Source organism: Macaca fascicularis, chromosome 15, assembly GCF_037993035.2.
Source record: "Macaca fascicularis isolate 582-1 chromosome 15, T2T-MFA8v1.1".
Taxonomy (NCBI): Eukaryota; Metazoa; Chordata; class Mammalia; order Primates; family Cercopithecidae; genus Macaca; species Macaca fascicularis.
Window position 1 is genome coordinate 61573900 of NC_088389.1, and position 25593 is coordinate 61599492.

Sequence of the window (25593 nt, forward strand, 5' to 3'; positions counted from 1 at the left end):
TCAAGACTGTTTTTCAGTGACCCCCACCTTTCTCCCTCACCCCTGCCTTCTTGAGTATTCCTTTTGCTTCTACACTCCTTGGGTATGCTCCTTTTACGATAAACGCTTTGCTAATAGTGATCTAAATAATCTGTGCCCTTGAGAGTCTATAAGCATCCTGACCAGGGGTAGAGACTTGTCTTACTCATCTGTAAATCCCAAGGCCTGGCACAAAGGCAGTACCCAGTGAATGTTTGTTGAATGAATATAAGTGAATGCTTTTGACTCAAACTCTATGATTCAGGCCAAGATTAAGCAGCAGTTTATTTGAATACTCTATATAGTAAACATTTGAAGAGGGTGGATGGGAAAGTGGAAGGGGCTTCTCAGGGAAGTGTCCAAGGCAAGAAAGGGCAGGAGGCCCTTGGGCCATTGACCTGCTTACAGGGCCGTGGATGCCCGGAACTTCTGGGTCAAACAGAACACGGCGGCTGTGAGGGCCGTGCACTGACGGGCCAGGAGTTTCACACTCAGGTCATGGTAGCCCCTCTCGCAGGTCGATTTAGCAGCCTCTACAAACTGATGGTAGGTGTACACCACATCCCTCAGGTTCCCCGCTGCCTCCCTGTGCCGGGTGGAGCAGCGGCTACAGTCCGTGAACTGAAAGCACAGGCCAGCCAGTTGGACCAGGTGCTGGAAGGTGTCACGCACGGCCCCCTGCATCTCTTCGGGGGACTGGTCCATTCTGATCACATGCTGACAGCTCGACAGGAGCTTCTGGGAGCCCATGCAGAGGCGGCTCCGGCTTTCGGTAAAGTGCCAGGTGCACTTCTCTGGTGGATGTTTGTTTCCAATCCCCCAGGAAGTTTCTAAAATGTCTTGTAGCTCCAGCAAGCTCTCCATGAGCTGGATGAAGCCCTCAGGGGTGCTGGCGGGGGTGGCTTTCAGCTGTCTCAGTGCCCTGGAGCAGTACTCTGGCCAGATGTGGCTTTTCCTCGACAGGGGTGCAGTGCTGCAGCTGTGGGTTCGGGCAGGCCTCCAGGGCAGAACCACCGGGCTTCCCGCAGAGGGCGGTGAAGTGAGGGGGGCCGTGGGGTGTGCTTCCAAGTCCCGGTCTTCCTCCTCTGTCTCAGGCTGCGGGCCACGGAAGCATGTGGCATAGGAGAACTGACAGCTGCACTGCTCCATCCCTATCCTGGGAGCCACCATCTCATTCATGCCTGCAAAACCCAAAGATGTAGCCATCCTGAGACTGGCAGAGACTTCAGGACGGCTTTCTGGGGCAAAGCACAGAAAAGACTTCTCAGCAGGAAGGCAGATGCTAGAGCTGTCACTTTTGCCTTCTGAGAGTAAGCAATGGTTTGAAGTTTCTAAGTGAGGATCCTCTTGTGGACGTGGTAGTGGCTCTGGCAGGGAAGGCCCAGGATTAAAACAGACCCACTCAGGGCTGTCCCTATGGGCTGTATCTTCCCCTGTCACATGGTTAGGTGTCTCTGCCTTGATCCCCTCTGGAGGGAGGGCTGATGAAATTGTCTGCTTCCCAAGAAAGAAATCAGGGTCTAAATCCAACTCTACGAATAGTTTTTGTTCTTGAGCCTGGCAGGCTTGCCCTGGGGGTTCTCTGCTCTGTCCTTGAGGGTCTCGAGGGGCATGTGGTGGGATCTGCTCAGTCCCTGTTACAGGAGCATCTAAAGAAAGGGAGGTTACTATTTTACCAGCTGGAGAATTAATATCAAGAGTCTGTGAAACATTATCTGACACATCACCCAGGGAGTCACCTGAATCCTTCCTAGATTCCTCCTGAAATATCTTGGTGCCATTTTTGTTTGTAACTTCTCTGTCTCTTTCCAAAGATAGTTGTCCTTGTTGCTCTTCCTTTGTAGGGATAGAAGCTATCTTCTCTCCTGGATTTATTCCACATTCATCACTTCTAGGCTCATCTCCAGGAGACAACAAAGGCTCTGTGTATTTGGGGGCAGTTTCTTGTATATGATTTGTACAAAAAGATTCCAATCCCATTTCCAACTGGACATGGGGCTCCAACTGGAGCTCTAGTGTGTCTCCTTGAGAGACATTATGTAGCCCTGGGTTGCTGGCCAGGCAGACTCTGTCTGGGTTAGGGTCGCCACTGGAGAGGGAGAAGGAGCTGTCCCCATGCTCTATGGTGGGTTCTTTGGGGGCAGTGCCATCCAGGTCTTGAGATAGAGGTAAGATTTGGGAAGGCCTTGCCTGAGCAGTATCTGGGCCAGATGAACCTGGATTAGAACTGTGAGGAGTGCTTGCTGAGGAGCTGGCAACAGGGACAACACCAGAATTCTCTTTATTGTTGGGGTCAATCCGGAAGCGAATGGCAGAAATAGAAGACACTCGAGAGTCGATGACTGATTTGGTTTCCATGGTCTCGGGCTCCATCTCCATGACCCTGGAGGCTGGGTTTGTGCTCTTGGTCTCCCTCAGGGGAGCTAGCAGCCCCAGGGCCTTTGTCTCCAGAAGGCCAGGCTCACCCTGCATGTCCTGCAGAGAGGACACAGTTGGGGAGGGTGCACCAAGGGCCAGGTAGGGCTCCCTGTCATAGTAGCACACGTCGTCTACACTCTCCAGGGAGGCTGATGGCACCAGGGGAAATGAGACCTGAGAGGTGTAGTCGGTCTGTAGGAAAGACCTTCTTTTCCTCAGGGTCTTGGCGTACTTCTTGACTCCTCCCCTCCTGCTTGGCTCTCTTCCATCTGGCCCACAAGGCAGGCTGCTCTCAGGGCCACAAGTGCTGGCCTTATTCCGCAAGCTTGTGGCACTGGGTTCTGCAGCAGAAACATCTCTGGGCCCTGGGAGTCAGGAAAGACAAAATATATTAAAAAGCAGAAAACCAAAGAGGTTTATAGAGCTTGGGGCTCAGGCCTTGGGCTTGCCTGGGTTCAAATTCTGGCCAGGCTGTGTAACCTTGAGCAAGTTCAATCCTGATCTCCTCAACTTCCTCATCTGAAAGATGGGTATAATAATTGTGACAGACATTGTTTTATTTTTTTGAGACAGAGACTCGTTCTGTCACCCAGGCTGGAGTGCAATGGCACGAGCTCAGCTCACTGTAACCTCCGCCTCCCAGGTTCAAGCAATTCTCCCGCCGCATCCCCCTGAGTAGCTGAGAGTACAGGCATCTGCCACGCCAGGCTAATTTTTGTATTTTTAGTAGAGATGGGGTTTCACCATGTTGGTCGGGGTGGTCTCAAACTCCTGACCTCAAAGGATCCGCCTGCTTAGGCCTGGGATTACAGGTGTGAGCCACCGCGCCTGGCTGACACTTTTTTTTTTTTTTGAGACAGGGTCTCACTCTGTCCCCTAGGCTGTAGTGCGGTGGTGCGATCACAGCTCACGGCAGCCTTGAACTCCTGAGTTCAAGCAATCCTCCCACCTCAGCCTCCCAAGGTGCTTGGATTATAGGATTGAGCCACCGCACCCAGCTGTGATAGACATTTTTAAATTTTTGGCTCCCTAAGATCCATTTAATTGTCTTTTGGTCACAGCACCTCAACTTCGATTTAGGGAATGACATCTCCCCAGTGGTTAGAACCTGCTGGAAGTGTTCATGAAGATGCCCTGTCCACGCCAGCCAAGTCACTCAGCCAATCAGCTACAAATTCCCCACAAGTCCAAACTCAAAGACATTGATTAAAAAAAAAAAAAAAGCAGTGCCGTTCTTTCCAGCCACAATATCTTGATAATACAGGTAGGGAATCCTGTTACTAGACTCTTAGCCTGGTTGCTGTCTATTTCTGAATCCACAGTTCTTTAGGTTTGCCAGCAATTCTATAAACAATCTTACTTCCTAACACTTTTTCTTTGTGCTGATGTTAACCCAAGTCTTTTAGTGCCAATAGTGCCAATCAGTGCTGCCGTGCAGGTTAAATTAATTAGCACATTTTTATAAAGCACCCAGCACAAGGCCTCTGCCTCATTAGGTATTCACTAAAAGGAAGCTATTCTTGTTATTGCCATTTCATGTCTGAATGCAAAGGGGCCACGACTCTGTCACAGGCATCGAGTTTTGTGCGTCCCAGGATGGATCTTTCTGGGAGGAGAGGCACTATTGTGAAGAACCCTTGGGAATCAGCCAGAAGGAATTAGGATCAGAGCCTAGCACTTGAGAATCAGATAGCTTGTGTAGTCAGACCAGTCATTTCTAACCTGGCTGCAGGCTATTAGAAACCCTATCAAGTCCTATGCTGCTCCCCAGAATCTCTGAGGCTAGGGCCTAGGAATCTATAACGTCTGGGTTGTTGTCGTTGTTTTTATTTATTTATTTATTTTTTGAGACAGAGTCTTGCTCTGTTGGCCAGGCTAGAGTTCAGTGGCGCGATCTTGGCTCATTGCAACCTCCACCTCCCGGGTTCAAGCAATTTTCTGACCTCAGCCTCCCAAGTAGCTGGGATTACAGGCATGCACCACCACACCCAGCTAATTTTTGTATTTTTTTTAGAGACAGGGTTTCATCATGTTGGCCAGGCTAGTTTCAAACTCCCGAACTCAGGTGATCCGCCTGTCTCGGACTTCCAAAGTGCTGGGATTACAGGCATGAGCCACCGCACCAGCTGAATCTATGATTTTCAAACAAGGTCCCTCAGGTGATTCTGATGCCCAGCCACGTTTGACTGCCCTAGGCTACTGACAGCCACTGACCAAGGAGTTTCTAAGTCCCAAAGACAGAGAAGCTCCAGTAGTGAGTCAGGGGCCAGATCAGAACCTAGGCTGAGGAATCCTAGTTCTGGCTCTCTTCTCAGCAACACACTGGCTCCCTATAAAAACAACAACAACAGTGTCCGGTATGAACCCGGTATGTCCCTGACTAGACTCCCATAAAAGGGCCCTGACTGATGGTTTCTGCCACACTTCCATCCTGCCCCCAGCACAACGGCTGGCCCTGCAGGGCAAGGCTGGGGGCACGGAAAGTGGTTGTCTGGGTTCTTTGGGGAGCAGTAAGCAGTCTGGCCATGGTTTCTCCTTTCCTTAGGGGCATAGTCAGTAGAACTCAGTGTAGATGGTGGAGACTTCATTCATTCATTTAGCAACAATTGCTAGACACTGTGTGCTGGAGACACAGTGAGAAACACACAGTTCTAACGCTCAAAGGAGTTCTCGGTCTAGTGATGGAGAGAAACATCAACACAGAATCATACAAGTAAATATGTAATTTACATGCTGTGCTAGGTGCCAGGCAGGGAGAGCCTCAGGTGCTGCAAGAACATGTGACAGGGATGGGGAGACCTGCCCTGGGCTGGGAAGCCTGGGAAATGTTCTCTGAGGAAGTGAATTCCAACTGGAATCTGATAGATGGATGGCACCAGCAGCCATGATCAGGGGAGGGGTGTTTTGGGCAGAAAGAGCATGTGCAAAGGCTGGAGGAGGGAAAAAACAGGCACTTGTAGAAAGTGGCAAGGAGGGTTGTATGGCAGGAATGCAGGAGGAGGGAGAGACACAGGCAGAGGCCATGTCACAAAGGGCCTCAAAGGGCCTGACAGGGCTCCCAGAGGAGCTGGCCTTTCTCTCCAGAACAGTAGGAGAGCACAGGAGGGTAGGGAATAGAGGATCAGAGAGCAGCAGGAAAGCACCGAGACAGGAACAAGGGCTGCAGCTCTCCCAGCTCCTGGCAGGTCACCTTCAACATCCACGTGCTCTTTTCCAGTATGTTTCCTTCAGAATGCAGTGTGTGTGTGTGTGTGTGTGTGTGTGTGTGTGTGTGTGTGTGTGTGTGTGTGTCCTGCCCGGATCTCAGTTCTGCTTGGGAAGTCATCCTACACGGAAAGACCCTCCACACTCGCGGTGGAGGAATGTATGAGGAACCTGATTGAAACACAGCCACCAGATCCCCCACCTTCTGATGTCAGGGTCCCTTGGACCCCAGACGGCCTGTCTGTCTGGTTCTTCTTGCTTCACGGCCTCCTTTAATGCAGCCTCAGGATCAGTGATGACATAGCCACTTCGCTCTGCCCGGCACTCCTGCCAAGCCCTTTTCTTTTGTGTAAATTCTGTCCCTCCCACAAGGCCCAGCCCATTTGCCCCCTCTTCTGGGAGGCCTTCCCTGATTCCCACTGTTGGACGAATCCCTTCCATCTCTGCTTGCCACAGTTCTCTGAACCTCCCTTGCAGCCCTGCCACGATGCCTAAAATTTCGTCCACAGAATCTGTATCTACCTCCTCAGAAGTGGACAGGGACCCTGTTTCACTCATGTGTCTTCCTCTCAAGCTTGGCCCCGGGCCTTGGCCCCCAGGAGGCACTCAGGAGCTGCCTGCTGTGTCTGCAGACCTGCAAGGGAGGGCTCACCTGAGGGGGGGCCTGGGGGAGTGAGCTTATCAGCCGCATCATAGTATTCCTCATCTGAGCTGCCATCCTCAAAGGCCAGTGGTGGGTGCAGGGCCAGGGATTCCAGCATGGAACTAGGCTGGGCCTCAGTCCAGCCCTGCTGACCCCAGGCTGGTGGGGCTCCCCCTTGCCGGGAAGCTGTGCTGTCGGAACTGTCACTCAGGTAGCTGGCCGGGGAGACACTGGAGCACAGGCTATAGTAGTCGGCGCGGCTGCCTTCATACAGCCTGGGGTCCAGCCTGACTGTGCTCAGTTCTGGTGCCCAGCCAAATGTCTCCAAAGCGGCACTCTCGGAAAACTCTGTCTTCTGGCACTGGGGGTTGGCTCTCTGGGCCAGGTCCAGGAGACAGAGGAAGCCACTGGTTTCAATCCCACTTCTCTCCTCCTGGCTGTCAGAGTCAATGCTCTCTGGGAGGCTTGGCGAGCCGAAGTGGAAGAAAGCGGACCTGATGGAGGAGCAGGTATCTAAGTCATCCTCTTCCAGAGCGTCCATGGATTCGCTCGAGCCGCTGGTCCTGTAGCCGCGGCTCTCAGTGTTGGCTGAGTCGGACGCCTCAGACTCGGCACTGTCTGTGGTGCTGCTGGCCCCGCAGGTGCTGGGGCCCCTCCTAGCCACCTCAGGTGTGGGGCTGTTCCCAGGAGGCTGCTCCTCCTTTATGAGTGATCTGCAGGGTGCCAGCTTCACCAGGCGCCTGTCAGAGAGAGGTTCGAGTACGCAGTCCACCTCAGAGGACTCCTCTGAGTCACTGCAGGCCCTGGATTCATAGCCTGCAACACAAGGTACACCAACAGTTACACAACAGAACTCTCCCGCCTGTGTGTCCTTCTAGCCCCCCCGACCCCCGCACAAACCTGCCAGATGAGAAAACTGAGGGCCAGAGGGTGGCTGGCCTAAGACCGTGCTATACTGACCAACACGGGATCTGAGGGACTCCACCTTCCATGTTCTCCCCACAGTATCAGACCGCCTGTCCCACATCTCTCTGAGCTAAAGGAGGCTGGATTAACTCCATCCCCACCTCCAAGAAGAACTGTCTGTTCATGGAAATGTGGTATTTACTTTGATTCCTCTTTGCAGGGGCAGCACTGCCCAGGTTTGCTAAGCCCCTCCCCAGACCTCAGTTCTGTCCTGTCTGGGCATCAAAGTCAGATGGGGAATCATATTTTTAAAATACAACAGATCCTTGGCCCTACCCCTGATGTACTGAGTCAAATCTCTAGAAGTGGGGCCTGAGAATCTATATTTTTAGCAATTTTATGGGGAGTATGAGGCTGCTAGGCTGGCACCATTCTAAAGCCTGGCCTTCTGGATCCATGGGTGCTACGGGCTTTGTAGGACAGTGAAAACTTATCCAGCTGCAGGTTCTCAGGAAGGATTAATGGTAGGAGGGTGGGGAGCACTGAGCCAGGTTGCAATCTCTTTATTCCTGTAAGCCTCCAGAATGATCTTTCTCAAACTTCTCTCTGACCTCATCACACCCTGCTTACACCTTCTGATGGCTGCCCTGCCCATGGGGAAGAGCCTGACCGCCCCCACAACAGTTACAGACTCTCACAATATGGCCTTGTTACCCTTCTCACAGGATGGCCGTGGCGCCTCATGCACAGTCTAGTCCTCCCTTCCCTCAAAGGATGGCCCTAAGGCCTCCTCTGCAGGCTCTTCCCCCTCTCCCGGGATGGCCTTGAACCCTCCTCCATAGTCTAGTCCCCCCGACAGGATGGTCTTGATGCCTCCCCTTCAGTCTAGTGTCTCCCTCACAGAACGGCCCTGAGGTCTCCTCTGCAGTCTAGCTGCCCTTCTCATGGTGGGGCTCCTATCTCTTTTCACCATCTCCCTTTTCCCCTCTGGCAATGTGGTCCAGCCCCTCCTCAGGCACCCAGTCCCCCACAGCAGCCTTCCCTGCCATGTTCCAGCCACCCATAGGGAGAGCTTCTTTCAGGTCATGGCCTTTTCCTCAGGTCATTCCTCCAGGGTCCCTCGGCCTTGAATGATCTGTCTTCCTTTCTGTGCCTGGTTAACTCCAGCATGTTCTTCAAGATCTACTTCTAATACCTCTTCCTCTAGAGGACTTTCTCTGACAGGCAGCAGCAGTCACCCCCCAGCCCCTCCACAACAGCCCTGTTCCCACTCTGTGTTGTCTCCCTGAGCAGACTCTGAGGAGTCACCCTTTGTTCATAAATACATTGTGTAACAACAAAGGTAACAGGCCGGTGTGGTGGCTCACGCCTGTAATCTCAGCACTTCGGGAGGCCGAGGTGGGCAGATCATTTGAGGTCAGGAGTTTGAGACCAGCCTGACCTGCATGGTGAAACCCCATCTCTAGTAATGTACAAAAATTAGCCGGGCGTGGTGGCACGTGCCTGTAATCTCAGCTACTCGGGAGGCTGAGGCAGGAGAATCACTTGAACCCAGGAGGCGGAGGCTGCAGTGAGCCAAGATTGCTCCACTGCACTCCAGCCTGAGTGACAGAGCGAGACTGCCTCTTAAAAAATAAAAATAAAAATAAAAACGAAGGTAACAGATACTCCAAACTCATCACTTTCTGTTTTACTTACTGTATTAATACCTATTCTCTTGAGCTGATTTCTACTTTATCCATATAGAGGAAACACTGCAATGGTGTGCTACTGACCACCTCTTCCCATCTCCACATTCAGTGACATCATGTGGTGGTAGCCTGAAATTAGCCACGGTGAGAGTGTTGACACCATGGAATTGGGCAATTCCTTCAAATTGTTTTTTGTCCCCCTGCAGGGAGTTGTTAAACATTTATCAGCATAGCCCTGGGGACATGCTGCATCAATGATGCTGAAGCAAAAGCCTGGCAGAAACTGGGAGCTGGCCTGGGGGAAACTGTCTTACCTGCCTTGCAGAGATGTTCTTTTATACTTCAAGAGATTGCAAAAGAGTGCATAGGTATGGAAGAGAAGCCAGGTCATCTGCTTCCTGAACAAATAAGTGACATCGCTTTTTGATGAGAAATAATGATAATCTTTTTTTTTTTTTTTTTTGAGAGATGGAGTTTTGCTCTTGTTGCCCAGGCTGGAGTGCAATGTCACGATCTCAGCTCACTGTAACCTCCACCTCCTGGGTTCAAGTGATTCTCTTGCCTCAGCCTCCCAAGTAGCTGGGATTACAGGCATGTGCCACCATGCCCAGCTAATTTTGTGTTTTTAGTAGAGATGGGGTTTCACCATGTTGGCCAGACTGGTCCCAAACTCCTGGCCTCAGGTGATCCACCCGCCTCAGCTTCACAAAGTGCTGGGATTACAGGTGTGAGCCACCGCGCCTGGCTGAGAAATAATGATAAAATGCAGTGGATCTGAGACGATCTTAGGAAATACTGCAGGGAACTAGAGCTCTTCCACAGCATTCCTTGGTTTCAGGAAAATTTCAGATACAAAGAAAGCTTCTTTGTTTAGTATTTATGAAAGATCAATTGTTTACTAGGAAATAAACAGAGAAATAGCTCTCATCCACTTGAGCTGAAGCCTCGGCTCAATTCAATTCACCACCTCCCTTTAGGCTGCCCTTACCTACAAGGCCAGTGAAAGGGGCCTGTCCTTACTGGGGCAAGACTCAGCGCCTCACCTTCTTCTGTGGATACACGGTGCGCTTGTTGTTTGTTTCCAGGCCAGAGGAAAATGGAGGTAACTGGGTCAACCAACAGCCTGTAGTACCCAGCAATCAGGCAGGCTAGGTCTTTTGCACTGTTGGATTCCAGCAGCAAAGTCAGCACCTTGGAAAGCAAATAGAAATCTCATGTTTATCAAGGACCAAGGGACAGTCTGAAGACTGACAACAAAGCCATGTGGGACCAACGAGAGATTCCAAGTAAATCCGGCCATGGTCCACCGATAGATCTCCTGGTGCCCCATATCCTCACCTGCAAGGCTTTAAATGAGGATCTGCATGTACTCATACACGGACACCATTGCACACGCATGCACGCACGCACACACTCACACACACACACAGTGGGCCCTTCCCACCCAATCTGTACAGTGTCTTCTGGCTCCTCATCCTCTACCCCAGCGCCATATCCAAACTGCCCTATCCCACCCTGTTCATTCCTGCAAGAGGGACCTTGCAAGACTAAACTTAGAAAAGAAAAAGGAGCAAGAACATGTGGAGAATGAGGGAGAGGGTGATAAGAAGAATAAAGCACCACTCTGGAGTATGTTGGGATTAAATCAAAGGAGGGCAGAATAAAAGTAAGACCTTCGAGAGAGGCTCAAGAGGTACCCTGCACTAGTGACCTTTTTTTTTTTTTTTAGACAGAGCTTCGCTCTTGTTGCCTAGGCTGGAGTGCAGTGGTGCAATCTTTTGCTCACTGCAACCTCTGCCTCCTGGGTTTAAGTGATTCTCCTGCCTCAGGCTCCCAAGTAGCTGGGATTACAAGCGTGAGCCACCACACCTGGCCCACTATTTACCCATTTTAATGCCCACCACTCAAAGCTTTTGGGCAGCAATCTGATCCCATGCATGTGATAAAATCCTCTAGTGGGCTGGGTGCGGTGGCTCACGCCTGTAATCCCAGCACTTTGGGAGGCCGAGGCAGGTGGATCACGAGGTCAGGAGATCAAGACCATCCTGGCTAACACAGTGAAACCCCGTCTCTACTAAAAAATGCAAAAAATTAGCCAGGCGTGGTGGTGGACGCCTGTAGTCCCAGCTAATTGGGAGGCTGAGGCAGGAGAATGATGTGAACCCAGGAGGCGGAGCTTGCAGTGTGCCGAGATGGCGCCACTGCACTCCAGTCTGAGCGACAAAGCGAGACTCTGTCTCAAAAAAAAAAAAAAATCCTCTGGTGTTCTCCATCTACGTCTCTAACCCCTACAGGAAAGCACATGGTCCATCTCAGTTTGTATAAAAAAACCTTTTAGGACTTCTTCAGGAAAATGTACCATTTACCACTTTCCCTTTGATAGAACAGGACGGACAATTCGTCCTCTTAAGCAGATATTGGACATTAGACTTTATTATTATTTAAAATTCATATAAACTAGCCTGGCCCCCATTTGGCCCCAGATTCCAGCAGTTGAATTCAGAATCTCTCCCCGTTGTGTTACCTTGACGTCCTGAAGATACACTTTGACCACGCTCACTTTCTCAGACTCTTCTGTTAGCTCTACACGGCTAATGTTTGCAAACTCTGCCAATGTGGACATGATGTTGAGTTTGCTATTGATAATTTGGCTAATCCCATACTTGGCTCCAACTAGAAGGGCAATGTAGGATTCTCTATCCTGTAACTGCAGAGGGTGGAAGGGGAATTAGTTTCCATTCGCAAGCTAGTGGAAATACATTTCACATGTAAGCAATAATACCTCTCGCTGCAAACTCCTTGATTCCTGCTTTAGGTCCTAACCACCAATCCTCCAGACTATTGCCTGATGGAGCCCCATCAAGAGCTAAATCAAAGTGTAAATTTATCTCCCCAAACTCTTTCCAACACAGCCCTGAGCCACAGCCATAAACACATCTGTATTTTCACAGCTATGTACCTATCTTCCCGCTCTATGAATCCCTTCCCTGCCATCCTTTCCCATTTAAATCCTGATCCTTCTTTAAAAGCTTACATCAAAACCTACTGCCTATGGAAAGCATCTGCCTGATGTCAGCCTCCTTAAGCCAGAAATATCCCTTTCCTCTCTGTTGTTCCTGTGCCACTTCCTCTTACTTCTCTACTAGCACTGAACACTTATGACTTCTTATTTTAATTATTTGTATTAAGTCTCATTTTCCATGTTAAGTTTCTCAATAACAGAGTCTGTATTTATCTCTATTTGTAACCCGCAGTGCCCGGCAAGCACCCTGAACCGGTTCCATGTCGCTGGTTGCTTCTCCCACTACCAGTTCTTTCCTTAGACAAGAAAGGTAAAGCGAGATTGGGGACTGGAACTGGACAGCTGGGAGAGGGCAGAATTAGCCCTTGGAAAAATTGGGAAGTTTTTCTTGTACCTTCAAAACTGTCCTTTCTGTGATCTAGTCTCTTTTCCACCTTTTGGGTCTTCTACTTAAACAAAGAATCCATCTGCGTCTCCCCTTCCCCTAACTATCTGATGCTCTTCCTTTCTTTCAAAACACTGATTCTCTTCTTCTATCTACGTTGTTAGGTTAGCAATCTGATTACATTGGCCCATCACTGTAAATGACTGAGACGCACACCAAATCTTTTGAAAGGACTTTGGTTAATATTTTTTTTAAACGCCACTCTAATTGGTAAGTTGGTTTTGTGCGGCAGGGTCCTGGGGCTGACAGTGCTGGAGGAAAGCTCTCTGAAACCACACTCCCGAGACACCGACTGCCGAGAAGCACATGCTCTAGGCCTAGGCTGAGAAAAGAAGCAGCAGGAGAATGGGAAGAGAGCCCAGGGCTTTTCTGCTTCTCTTCTTCCTTCTCAGGCCCACCCCTCATTCCTCCCTTCTTCTGAACAATCACTGACTCAGCTTGGCAGTCAAACACTCTTATTTTTCTTTCATGATTTCCAGTTTTCCTCTTCACCTTCGTATACCCAAAGCTCCAGCGTGAACTGCTTACCATCCCCTTCTGACCCAGAAAGCCTTTTCCTCTCTACTGAAGTCTGGCCAAATTCAGCCTTCCTCTTGCCTCTTTCCTTAACCCCTTCTCCTTCCTATACTCTACTGAAGCAAGTAGTGCTACCTTCTGTCTCCAAACTCCACAGCAATAGGCCGGAACCTGTCTCATGGCTTTGCTTCATTTTGTTGGGTAGCTTGTTTCATCCTTCAAGGATGGAAATCACCTCTTATTCAGCCCTGCTTCCCCTAGCATCTATCACAGGGGTAGCACCAAGCAAGGGCGTGATAAATATTTTCCAGTGGTATACTATTTAGTTTCCCAAACAAATTCTAGTACATGACAGAGTCCTCAGGAATTTTAGGCTAAAATATACATTGATTTTCAGAGGATCTCTAAGGTCCCTTATGTGAGTAGCATTTCACAGTTCTTTAATACATACCATTAAAGTAGCATTAAAGATTCTTCCACCATATGTCTTGAGTTCTCCGAGGATCTGTAGATAATTTAAACGTAGCTGGGCAGCAGAAATAAGTTGCTTAAATAGAAAACAAAAACAAAAACAAAAACTTGAAGTCAGAGTTATTCATTGGTCTAAAATCCAGGCGATGTTGAAAATGCTTTCCCTAAGGTTTCACAGCAGACTGCTGGGTGGGTCGGCAAAGGCACCTTCATTACCTTCTGTCGGGGTTCCAGCAAATTCTGGTTCCTCTTCATGTGGAAGCTAATGGCTTTCTTGATGTCTTTGCCTTTCATGTTTCGGAGTAAAGTTGGAGATATAAAGTTCTCTATTCCCCAGTCTTTCCTGCCATGAGACATTGGAGACAAGGAGGCCCATTTCTACAGGGTACTTGGCTCTAATGAAGAGCATAATTACATTTGATTCAGTACTTAGTATTCCCATAATACAGCAATTATGAGCCACTTTCTCCTCCTCTCTTTTTCTCTCTCACACACACATACACACACTCTCCACAAAAAATCCCTACAGGCACTCAGGAATTAAACCCCACTGATCATTCTGGGAGCTCATCACTCTTGGCATGGTGTGGCATTCTATCAATCAGAGCAGGGGTTCTGAATCTTTTTCACTACAAAATACGTGGCAAATAATGACAGCATATGTACAAGACACTCTCATGGGGCAACGCATAGCTCCTGTGAATCCCTCAGGCCAAGCTTCAGCATGGTGCCAGCATAGCAGCCTCAGAATCCCCCAGAAACTTGCTAAAACTACCGAAGCTCAGGCCCTGCTGCTAGAGATTGGACTCAGTACATCAGGGACAGGGCCAAGGATCTGCTGTATTTTTAAAAATATGATTCCCCATCTGATTCTGATGCTCAGGCAGGACAGAGCTGAGATGTGGGGAGGGGCTTAGCAAACCTGAGTGATGCTGTCCAGAACAATTCTAAGCTAGGAATCAGAAGGTGCTGAAATTGTAGGACTTGAAACTGCCCTAGTGGAGACATAATGCAATAGGAACTGGTTCATATCCATGGGAAAAATTAATTTCAAGGCATTCCCACCCCTAGAAGAGCTTAACACTGATGCTGGCAACTGATTTCCCAAAACATCTTCCCGGGAACTGGGAATTTACAAGGGGATCCTGTGTCGTTCCATCTGGAGTTGGCTTCTGTCCCAGAGAGAGCAGCCAGGTTCAGACATCTGGGGGAGCCAGGTCGGATTAGAAAGGGTGCAGAGGGAAATGGATGAAAAGACAACAGACAGATACATGGGTAGGTGGGTGACTATCAGCTTTCTGTGGCATCTGGCCCTCCTGGCCAGGGGCCAGCAAGTTATAAATGCAATGCAGCTGCCATCCCCTGCCACTCACTCTATATACTTTAAAGAGATCTTCTGTGGCTGGGCACAGGCGTAGATCCGCTCCTGGATGTGCAGAGCCGCGAGTCGGAGTGCAGAGCTACATTTCATTTCTACAGCAAAGCGCTCCTGGAGCACATCACTGCAGCTCTAGAAGAGATTAAATAGAGCAGATGGGAAACAAAAGCAGACGTATTGTGTACCCTCGTTTTCTCAGGTGAAAGGCAGCAGGACCAGGAGCTCCGCTTTGAGAGCTGGCTCTCACAGTTCTTTGCTGTGTGACCTTGGTTAAGTTGCCAAGACTCTCTGAGCATTTGATGTCTGGTAAATGAGGATAGTAAAATCTACCTTACGTGGTTTCTGTGAGACTTAAATTAGATAACGTATATGAAAGCAGGTCCAAGGCACACCGTGTTATACAAATACAAAATATTGATGGCATTGTTATTGCTATTATTATTATTATTTTCTGCCACCATTTCTGTAAGACTTGGGGCAGTCCAATCCACCTAGTCTGAGTTATCTCATCTGTAAAATACTGATATCTGCCAAATGATTCTTTTTCTTTTTTCTTTTTTGGAGACAGAATCTCGCTCTGTCACCCAGGCTGGAGTGCAATGGCATGATCTTGGCTCACTGCAACCACCACCTCCCAGGTTCAAGTGATTCTCCCACCGCAGCCTCTCAAGCACCTGGAACTATAGGTGTGCGCCACCATGCCTGGCTAATTTTTTGTATTATCAGTAGAGATGGGGTTTCACTGTTTGGTGAGGCTGTTCTCAAACTCCTGACCTCAAGTGGTCCACCTGCCTTGGCCTCCTAAAGTGCTGACATTACAGGCATGAGCCACCGCACCTGGCTCCAAATGATTATTTTTCATCAGAATAAAAATGACATAATAACTCTCATCTAAGGAGGTAGAATAGGAGGAGCACCAGGCCCCAGATCAAGAACTAGGTTTTGGCTCTGCCACTAAGTGGGTGACCCAGACAAATCACATGACCTTCCCAAGACCCAGTGTCATCATTCTAAAATGAGGTTTTGAAGCACTAAGGCCCCTTTTAGCAATAAAAACTGTAATTCTAAAGATCCTAAAATGGTATTACAAAATGTATCATCTACATTGGGGACTGAGCCTGAATTTCATTCTGATATTACACATCTGCTAAAACAGCAACTTAGTGACGGAAAAGGCAATTCTGAGCGATGATCAGGCCCATTCTCCTTCAGATAAAGATAATCCCTACCAGGGAGTTGTTTAATGGCCTCGAGCTCACGTTCAAAATCACCCAGTGCGCCATCTCTGAGAACAACCACTGTTATTTTAGGAAGCACAGACCCAGTCACCTGCAGATAGAGGTATTCAAAGGCCACGGGGTCTTCTTTCAGGAGGTCCAGGGGGTCCTTGGGAACAAAACAGACCCTGAAGAGGCAGCGGTAGTCATGTGACTCCTCCCTTTCTACCACCTGCGATGGGTAAGGAAGAGATTATTAATCTCCTAACTGCCTTTGTCCTTGCAGTCATTCCACAAAACTACTCTATAAAACACAGACAGTGAAAGACAGTCCCCAGAGATTTCAATTCTAGTGCTTCCCAAGACAGCCATAGACTTTTGCTCCTAATTTGACTTTCTTTTTCATGGGTACAAAAGGTAAAAGGTTCAAAAGGGCAGCATTTCCCACTCACCCATCTTCCAGTTTCCTTTTCCAGAGGAAACTCCTGCTTTCAGTTTCTTGTGTGCCCCTTCCAGAGACAGTTTATGTATATTTGTACTTCAGTATAAGTCTATTCTTTTATCTTCCACAAATAATAATATAGTATATATACCATTCTACGACTTACCTTATTTCACTTAAACTATCTTAGGCATTTAATTTGATTTTCTTTCCCAATGCAAATGGAATAGAAGTAATTAAAAAGTCTACAAGCAGTAAACTTTCTAATCGGTGAGTGCATTGGGTAAGAATTCATCTGCAAAGAGGAATGTTCAGGGTGGCTTTTATGAGGTTATGTCTTACTCATTTCCAACTGTTAAAATCCTCCTCATCTTTGTAACAGACTCAGAAAGATTTGTTGAACTAACCTGTGTTTAGCTTTAAAAAGTTGGTACAACATATTATTGAATGGTTGGGAGATTGAGTGGTATAGACTGTTTGGCTATGTTTACTCTATTTTGCCATCAGGAACCATATCAGGGGGTAAGTCCCACAAGAAGGGCTTAGACACAGCCACAAATGCTTCCCTAATGGCTCAAAGGCAGCAAGTGCAAGGGAAGATCATCAGAGCTAGAAGCAAAAGATCAGGGTTCTATCAGCTATGTTACCTTGAGAAAATCACCTTACCTCTCTAAGCCTTTGTCTCCACATCTGCAAAATGGAGAGGACCTTAAATCTGTGTCCTGCCTACCTCATACTAGCAGATGAAAATCAGGCTTGTCCCATAACCCCCAGGCTGAGTGAGCTCTGTGCCTTCTGGGGCAAGAGAAAGTGCATCAAACCTGCAGATGTGCTGAGCCCTGTCCCCAGAGGTTCTGGTTGAGGCGTGCAGCCAGCCCAGCCCATGCCTCCCAGGAACAGGCGGTCAGTCCTCCCTACCTGCTGGATGAGTTCCTCTTCGTGTAGCAGGTGCAGCCGGGAGATGCTGTACTGCTCTTCCAGGGCCAGTGCAAAGTACTCGATACTTCGGATGGACAGCTTCTCCTTCACAGTGAGGATGATGTCCTAGCAGGCACAGAGAGGTGGAGGGGTTACTCAGGGAACAGGGAGGACTTCCCTAGCCTTCCTGCCATTCCTTAGTGCAGCTAGGGAGAGAAAAGCCTGCACTGACAGGCCCAATGCTGACTTAGGCAGGGCTCTGGTCCCCCTCATCAGGCCCCTTACAGCCCTGCAGCCACAGCTCCCCTCTCCTCAAGCTCCATCACCATCCATACAGCCACCCTGTCTTGCTTTACTTGGAAGGCTGAGTCTATCCAGTGGAGGCTTCTGCCTCTCTCCTATGTCTCTAGACTTATTCTCCCTCTGGAGTTCCCAGTCTCTCTTTTTATTTTTTTATTTTTTTGAGAGAGTCTTCAGGCTGTCACCCAAGCTGGAGTGCAGAGGCATGATCTTGGCTCACTACCACCCTTGCCTCCTGGGTTCAGGCAATTCGCCTGCTTCAGCCTCTCGAGTAGCTGGGATTACAGGCACATGCCACCATAACCGGCTCATTTTTGTATTTGTATTTTTAATAGAGACAGGGTTTTGGCATGTTGGCCAGGCTGGTCTTGAACTCCTGACCTCAAGTGATCTGCCTGCCTCAGCCTCCAAAAGAGCTGGAATTACAGGCGTGCACCACCACACCCAACTAATTTTTTTGTATTTTTAGTAGAGACAGGGTTTTGCCACACTGGCCAGGCTCCCAGTCTGTATCTTTGACTGCTTACTAGACAAAATCCCACCACACACTCACTATGCAACTGAGGGAAACAACTTTTTTTTTTTTTTGAGACGGAATCTCACTCTGTTGCCCAGGCTGGCGTGCAATGGCGCAATCTCGGCTCACTGCAACTGCCACCTCCTGGGTTCAAGCGATTCTCGTGCCTCAGCCACCCAAGTAGCTGGGATTACAGGTGTGTGCCACCGTGCCCAGCTAATTTTTTGTATTTTTTGTAGAGATGCAGTTTCACCATGTTGACCAGACTGGTCTCAAACTCCCGACCTCAGGTGATCTGCCAGTCTCAGCCTCCCAAAGTGCTGGGATTACAGGCATGAGCCACCACATTCGGCCACAACTGAGGCACACTTCTGAACCTCAGTCGCTTCCTCTCCAAATAGAGGACAATAATGCCTACTTCCGACTTCCGAGAGTGGCTGACAGGACGGAATGGTCGTGAATGCTGCGCTGAGGCATTCTGGTTGCCACGCCACTCTTCTTGCTCACTAGAGAAGCCCTCTGTGACCACAAGGTCTTTGCTGCCTCGAAGCATTCACACACGCTGTTCCCTCTGCCCAGTATACTTTCCCCATTACTCTTTCCAGGTCTGTTTCTTTCTCTTCCTTCGAGTTTCAGCTCAAATGTCGCCTCTTAGAGAGGCCTTCTCTGGCCAGCATACATAAATGTAATCATCCCTATTATTCTCTGTCCCAGTGTCCTGTTTATTTCCCTCACCATTATTTAATATTATTTTCTTCAATTAACAGCCATTGTAAAGTTAAGTGAATGGGTTCTAGACCTCCACTCCCAATTCCTAGCTGTAATTGCTTCTTCTCTCTATGCCTCAGTGTTTTCACCTGTAGAAGGGGAATAATATTAACACCTATCTCATAGGGTTGTTGTGTACATTGAATTGATTTCCCCTTAGAAGGCACTTAGAACAGCACCTAGCAGATGGTATGTATTCAACGCATGCCAACTGCTAATCTCTGTTTTCTTGCTTATTGTCTTTCACTTCACTAGATGGTAAACTCTCTGAGGATGTGGGCCTTGCCTGTGCTGTGCTCCATTATGCAGTATATCCCATGCTTGGCACATAGTAGATGCACACAAACTTTCACTTGGTGAGTAAACAACAATCACAAATGTCCTGCCAGAACCTCAAATGTAGTAAGTCTCACACCATGAGGTGCTACTCCCTCCTCATGACTCCTGATTCGGAACCCTCTCTCCACTCGTTCCTCACCCCCATAACTACCCAGTGACTAGTCTCAAAGGGTCCATTTGCTTCTGCAGCTCCACACCATTAATTCAGTGCTGCCTGTGTGCCTGGCATTGTGCTGGCTCCAGTGGAAAGCCTGTCTCTTGACTCTGTCCCTTCTCCATTCTCCCATGTCTACCTCGGCTTGCGCTCATGCATTTCTCCTGGCTTTGTACAGGGATGTCCTGTGAACCCTCCTGCCACCCATCTGTTCTCCACCTTGCATGTAGAGCAAACGTTGGTAAATGTAACCTGTGGAGCAAATCCAGCCCACTGCCTGTTTTTGTAATTAAGGTCTTATGGGAATATAGCCATGCGCATTTGCTACAATGGCAGAGTTGAATAACTATGACAGAGACCCTGTGGCTTGCAAAACCTAAAATATTCACTATCTGGCCCTTTACAGAAGGTTTGCTGACTCTTGATCTAGAGGAATTTGTCTAAGCCTTGTACTGGGCATGCTCTCCCTTGCTCAAGAACATTCAGTGGCTCTTGATGGCTCACTGGCCAAAATCCAAACTCCTTAGTTTAATATCCAAGACTCTCAAGGTATCAGTTGTCAACCCACTTCTCCCACTTTATCTTCGGCTGCTTATCCCAATGCGCTCTGCCCACAGGAGCCACGCACTTGTCAAACCTGCCCATTTCTGGATCTTTGTTGGTGCTGTTCCTCATGCCTGGATGTTGCCTTCACACATCACTCCTGGCCCACTCCAGTCAAAAGCCAATCTATCTCTCTACATCTGCCATGCAGGCTACCACTCCATTCCCCCAGAGGCCTTTACTTGCCACCCAGCTGGAAGCTTGTTCTCCCCTGAGCCTGCACCACATGGCTTCTGTCCTGCTTTCACAGTCTTAAGCACACTGTACCTCATTTCACTGGGATTTGTCCCCAAGTCTCATCTCCTCACCCTACCCCCACCCCAAGACTTCAGGCTTCCTAAGAGTATAACCCTGGGTAATTTATTTATTTATTTGTTTATTTTATTTATTTTTTTGAGATGCAGTTTCGCTCTCATCGCCCAGGCTGTAGTGCAGCAGCACAGGTTCAAGCAATTCTCCTGCCTCAGCCTCCCAAGTAGCTGGGACTACAGGTTTGCACCCACCACGCCTGGCTAGTTTTTGTATTATCGGTAGAGATGGGGTTTCACCATGTTGGCCAGGATGGTCTCAAACTCCTGACCTCAGGTGATCTGCCCACCTTGGCTTCCCAAAGTGCTGGGATTACGGGCATGAGCCACTGCACTTGGCCCCTGGGTAATCTGTTGCCAAGTTGTTGGTGATACAGAAATGCCTGGCACATAAAAAGTGTTAATAAGTTTTTACTGAGTCAAATGACATATTCTTTTTCTTGATTTAGAGAAAAAGGATTTTCTTTTTTTTTTTTTTTTTTTTTTTTGAGACGGAGTCTCGCTGTGTCACCCAGGCTGGAGTGCAGTGGCGCGATCTCGGCTCACTGCAAGCTCCGCCTCCCGGGTTTACGCCATTCTCCTGCCTCAGCCTCCGAGTAGCTGGGACTACAGGCGCCCGCCACCACGCCCGGCTAGTTTTTTGTATTTTTAGTAGAGACGGGGTTTCACCATGTTAGCCAGGATGGTCTCGATCTCCTGACTTCGTGATCCACCCGCCTCGGCCTCCCAAAGTACTGGGATTACAGGCTTGAGCCACCGCGCCCGGCCTAGAGAAAAAGGATTTTCTAATACAAGAACTTTTCTTCCCTTAGTAAGGGAAAGGGGAAGATAAGTCACTGATGAGCTGACAGTAATTTTTCCTTTTTTCACTCATAAGATTTATTTTTATCCACCTCTCTCTGTGTGGATAAAGGCTTTGCTTTAAAAAATTTGGCTACTACAGATAAATAAGATTAACCAGTATTATACTGGCTAAGTCCTTGTTCATTTCCCCAACTCTCTATCATCTTAAGTTTAATTCCCCTGTAACGTGAGCCTTTATTGTAAATTACCTCAAAGTCCTTTTGGCCACCAAAGGGGGACTTGCTTTAAAAAAATCAACCCTTCTATTCCAATCCACTTTGATCAAAGATGATGAAAGTAGAACTCTTGTCTAATCCATTTGCAGAGCTTCCCTTTTCTGCAGAATGGCAGAGTGACAAGATCCAGCACAGGGTTCAAAAACAGAACAAGTTTGAAGCCAGTTATGAGCTAGCTGACCTTGACAATTTTTGGACCTCTTGGGCCTGTTTTCTCACCTGCAAAGTGGGGATAACACTAGTTACTTCACAAGGTTGCTAGGGCATTAAATGAGAGCGTACACAAGAAAGTGCCCAGGAAGAGTGCCTGGCATGTAGTAAACACTTAAAATCTATTCCTCCCTTGCCTTCCTCCTCTGGACTTGGAGTTCCCCAGGTTCAGAAAGCCCTTCTCCAGCTTCTTCTAAGTCACATTTAGGAAGAAATAGAACAGAGCATTTGGAGCAGCTGTAAGAATTGCCAAATGAAGGTGCCAGAGAGAAACACTAGATGTGTGCATGCAGGTGTATGTACATTGTACATATGTGTGCATGCATATGCGTGTGTGAATGTACTGTGCAGATGTATGTGTGTGCATGTGTCTTGGCTACTGTTTGTCACCTATAGATGCATGGGCCCTCCTGAACCTGCTCTCCCGCTTGTACCAGAAGAGCTGGGCTCAATGTTTCCTCTTACATGGTTTTTAATGTTTGAACAACTTTGCTTCTTCACTGCAGCCTCACTCTAACACTATTTACTCCCTTGTTTAAGAACTGTTAGCACCATACATTATTATCTATGGATAAAACTCAAGCTCTGTTGTTGCCTGGCATTTGAGGCCCTCCACAGCCACTCCTTCCACAAGAAAACAGCCTGTGCCCCAGTCCTGCTGAATGGTTTGCTATCTCCTGGGCAATTCCCATTTTTCTGGCTGTGTTAGTTCACGTGACTCTCTGATTGACACGTACCCTACCCTCAACTGCCCTGTCCCTACCAGCCCTTGTTGAAATCTCAGTTGTCCTCCAAAGCTCAGCACAGGTCCAGCTTCTTTTCCAAGCCTTGTCTGATGTCCGGACAGGCTGGAACAGATGGTACTCTTCCCCTTGCACGTGGCCTTTATTTCATCCTGCCTTGGACAACTGAGCATTCCCTGAATGTCCACCCTCCCTCAACTAGACTGCAAGCTCCTGAAGACAGAGACCACCTTTGACTAAGCTCAGCAACCCCTCTCAGACCATCTCATATGGGGAAACTTGTGAAGTATAAGTTCAATTGATTTTAACAAAGAACAGAATAGGTAGCGCCTGGGCCTTTCCTGACATCTCACCTGGGTTTTTGGCTGCTCTAGTGTTTGGGGTAGCAGGTAGAGTCACAGACAAATGGCAGGGAAGTCTGGGGGTTATGGGTGAAGGCTTAGGAGTTCTAATCTGACCTTTGGGCAAGTCACTTCATCTCTGTAAGTCCTGATTCCCACCCCCTAACCCCCACTCAGTTAAGATGGTGGTAAAAATACCATCTTTCTGGGTGGTTGTGCAACTAAATGAGATAACATGGTACTTGGCTTATTATTACAGGGTCTCAGACCATGGTGTTTGTGAGATCACCAAGACAGATGCGGGGCAAGATGCCTGAGGGTCCTAGCAGCCAGACATTCTCTTGGGAAAAGAAGTTCAAGTTTATTCTTAATACCTTCACGGTTGTGTTTGCCTCAAACTTGAAAGCTTTGGTCTGTCCATTCTCCAAGTATAGCTTGAGCACGTTGGGCATGCACAGCAGAGAATTACCCTGGAAAACACAAGAGAATTGTTGTATCCCCGTCTTTTTTTATTCCTTGTGGAGACAGGGTCTGATCTGTCACCCAGGCTGGAGTGCAGTGGTGTGATCTTGGCTCACTCCAACTTCCACCTCCCGGGTTCAAGCAAATCTCCTGTCTCAGCCTCCCGAGTAGCTGAGACTACAGGTGCACACCACCATGCCCAGCTAATTTTTGTTTTTTTTGTTTTTTTTTGTTTTTTAGTAGAGATGGGATTTCACCATGTTGGCCAGGCTGGTCTTGAACTCCTGACCTCAGGTGATCCACCTGCCTCAGCCTCCCAAAGTGCTGGGATTACAGGCCTAAGCCACTGTGCCAGCCTAATTTTTGTATTTTTAGTAGAGACAGGGTTTCTCCATGTTGGCCAGCTGGTCTTGAACTCCTGGCCTCAAGTGATCTGCCTGACTTGGCCTTCCAAAACACTGGGATTACAGGCTTGAGCCACCGTGCCTGGCCTGTTGTATCCCAGTCACAGCTTTCCTGCCCCTGGGTATGACAAATCCTTGACTGTCTGGACCTGCCTGGTTTCGAGAGTAGGATCCTCCCTAACCTCCTCACCATGTCAGAGGTTCCTTCTTGGCACTTGGGAATTTCTCCAATGCACAGGCATGCTTTGTCAAGGGATACCCATGAGGACTGTTAGATATGACAAATGGTGGAGAAGAGTGAGCCCTTCCACGAGCGTACTGATAGCACTGTGCGAGCCTGTGCAATGTCTCATGACCATCAGTTCGCATTTTACTGCTGGCTGTACCCTTATGGGATCCAAATTGGCAAGCCAGATGACCAACATGTACACTGTTCAACATGGGCCTTTCAGAGATTCTTAGACTCTACTTTATAGGATTGGGGTGGGAGGGGGAGGGTAGGAAAGCCTCTTTATTGCTGCATTCCCTGTAATGAAATATCACCAAAGGGCGGAGGGATGCTCTCCACTACATTCACCCCAATTATCACCCTTGATGCATGAGGTCCCCTAAGGGGCTCTGCCACTCTCGTAGGGCTGTTTGGGGAAAAGGCACAGGACTGGTCTGTGTATGGTGGCCCCATGCCAGCTAGAACTCCTGGGATGGAGCAGGAGAGGGTTTTGGAGAATCTCCCAGTTCTCCTAAGAAGTGAATTCGGAGTGTTTGGTTGCAAATACAAAGGGCCCTTGGGGCTGGTGTCCTCCAGAAGCACAGAGAGATTTTAGAGTTCCCAAGATCTGAGCTAGAATTGCCCCCCTGTACTCATCTCTATAAAGAGTTTGGGTATAAAGCCCACATATGGTGAAACTTCATCTCTACTAAAAATACAAAAATTAGCTGGACGTGGTGGCAGGCGCCCGTAGTCCCAGCTACTCTGGAGGCTGAGGCAGAAGAATTGCTTGAACCCGGAAGGCGGAGGTTGCAGTGAGCCAAGATCACACCACTGCACTCCAGCCTGAGCGACAAGAGCAAAACTCCATCTTAAACAAACAAACAAACAAATAAACTGCCAGTTTTTTCAGATGAGACTATTGAATCTTCTAAATATAAAGGTGCTTATATCTTCTAAGCAAGATTCACAGTCATCACTTTTTTTTTTTTTGGTGACAGAGTCTCACCCTGTTGCCCAGGCTGGAGTACAGTGGCACCATCTCGGTTCACCGCAACCTCTGTCTCCCAGGTCTATAACTTTTTAAAAAAAAAAAAACACAGTATTTTTACGGAAGAAAAAGGAAGATGTTCATATTCCAGTGCCATTTCACACTACATCAGGATGAGGGATTTCAGACCGCTTACTCTGCTGCCATCTTACTTCTCTGGCTTGGAGTTTTTAGAAATCTGAATTTTGGGGTGTCCCAGGTGGGAAATTTTTTCCTTAGTACTTTCTTTGTGATTTAAAAGGTTTACAAAGAATGTATTCATAGCAACATTACATAACTACCACCACTTACTTTTCCCTAAGGCGTCTTCCAATTTTTATCTATATCTGTAAATAGTTTTTAGAGAGCTGCAATAATTTAATATGCATGATTCTATGTTCATTTTCTACCCAATGTGCATTTCATATACAATTTTTAGGTGGGTTTAATGTTCATAATTTTAATGCCTTTATAATATTCTATTGAGTTGAAATATCAGAACTGATTTCACAATTCCTCTGCCCTAGACAACTGAGCATGTTTTTCCATTTTGGGAGCTATTTAAAATGTTGATACTACAGATATCTTTAAATATATGGATTTTCACATTTAAATTATTGTATAGACTAATAGGAATGCAATCTCTGGGTCACTTTTTATGGCAGTCATTAAATTTTGTTTTTCCACTCAAAAACGTTTAAGCCAATTTATAAAGCCATCAGTAGTGCATGACTAATTACTTTCTCAGCACTGGGGCTTACATTTTTTCTCTGTGCTCGTTTGCTAAGTATAAAGTTTTACTTTTTAACATTTTTCCTTTGTATTTGTTTAACTGTGA

General features: G+C 47.9%; 1 protein-coding gene across 2 annotated transcripts in view; it reads right to left on the reverse strand.

The window, feature by feature from the left end:
* Positions 1-278: 278 nt before the first annotated feature.
* Positions 279-25593, reverse strand: part of FRMPD1 (FERM and PDZ domain containing 1) — a 98854-nt gene continuing 73539 nt past the window's right edge. For both annotated transcript variants that reach the window (XM_005581268.5, XM_065530326.2), the window contains exons 7-16: positions 23026-23121; positions 17290-17415; positions 16042-16161; positions 14708-14844; positions 13551-13677; positions 13315-13410; positions 11405-11587; positions 9924-10071; positions 6293-7099; positions 279-2801 (exon numbers count right to left, since the gene is read on the reverse strand). In XM_005581268.5, coding sequence (XP_005581325.3) covers positions 421-2801; positions 6293-7099; positions 9924-10071; positions 11405-11587; positions 13315-13410; positions 13551-13677; positions 14708-14844; positions 16042-16161; positions 17290-17415; positions 23026-23121 — 4221 coding nt within the window. In that variant the 3' untranslated portion in view covers positions 279-420. The remainder of the gene's footprint in view (positions 2802-6292; positions 7100-9923; positions 10072-11404; positions 11588-13314; positions 13411-13550; positions 13678-14707; positions 14845-16041; positions 16162-17289; positions 17416-23025; positions 23122-25593) is intronic.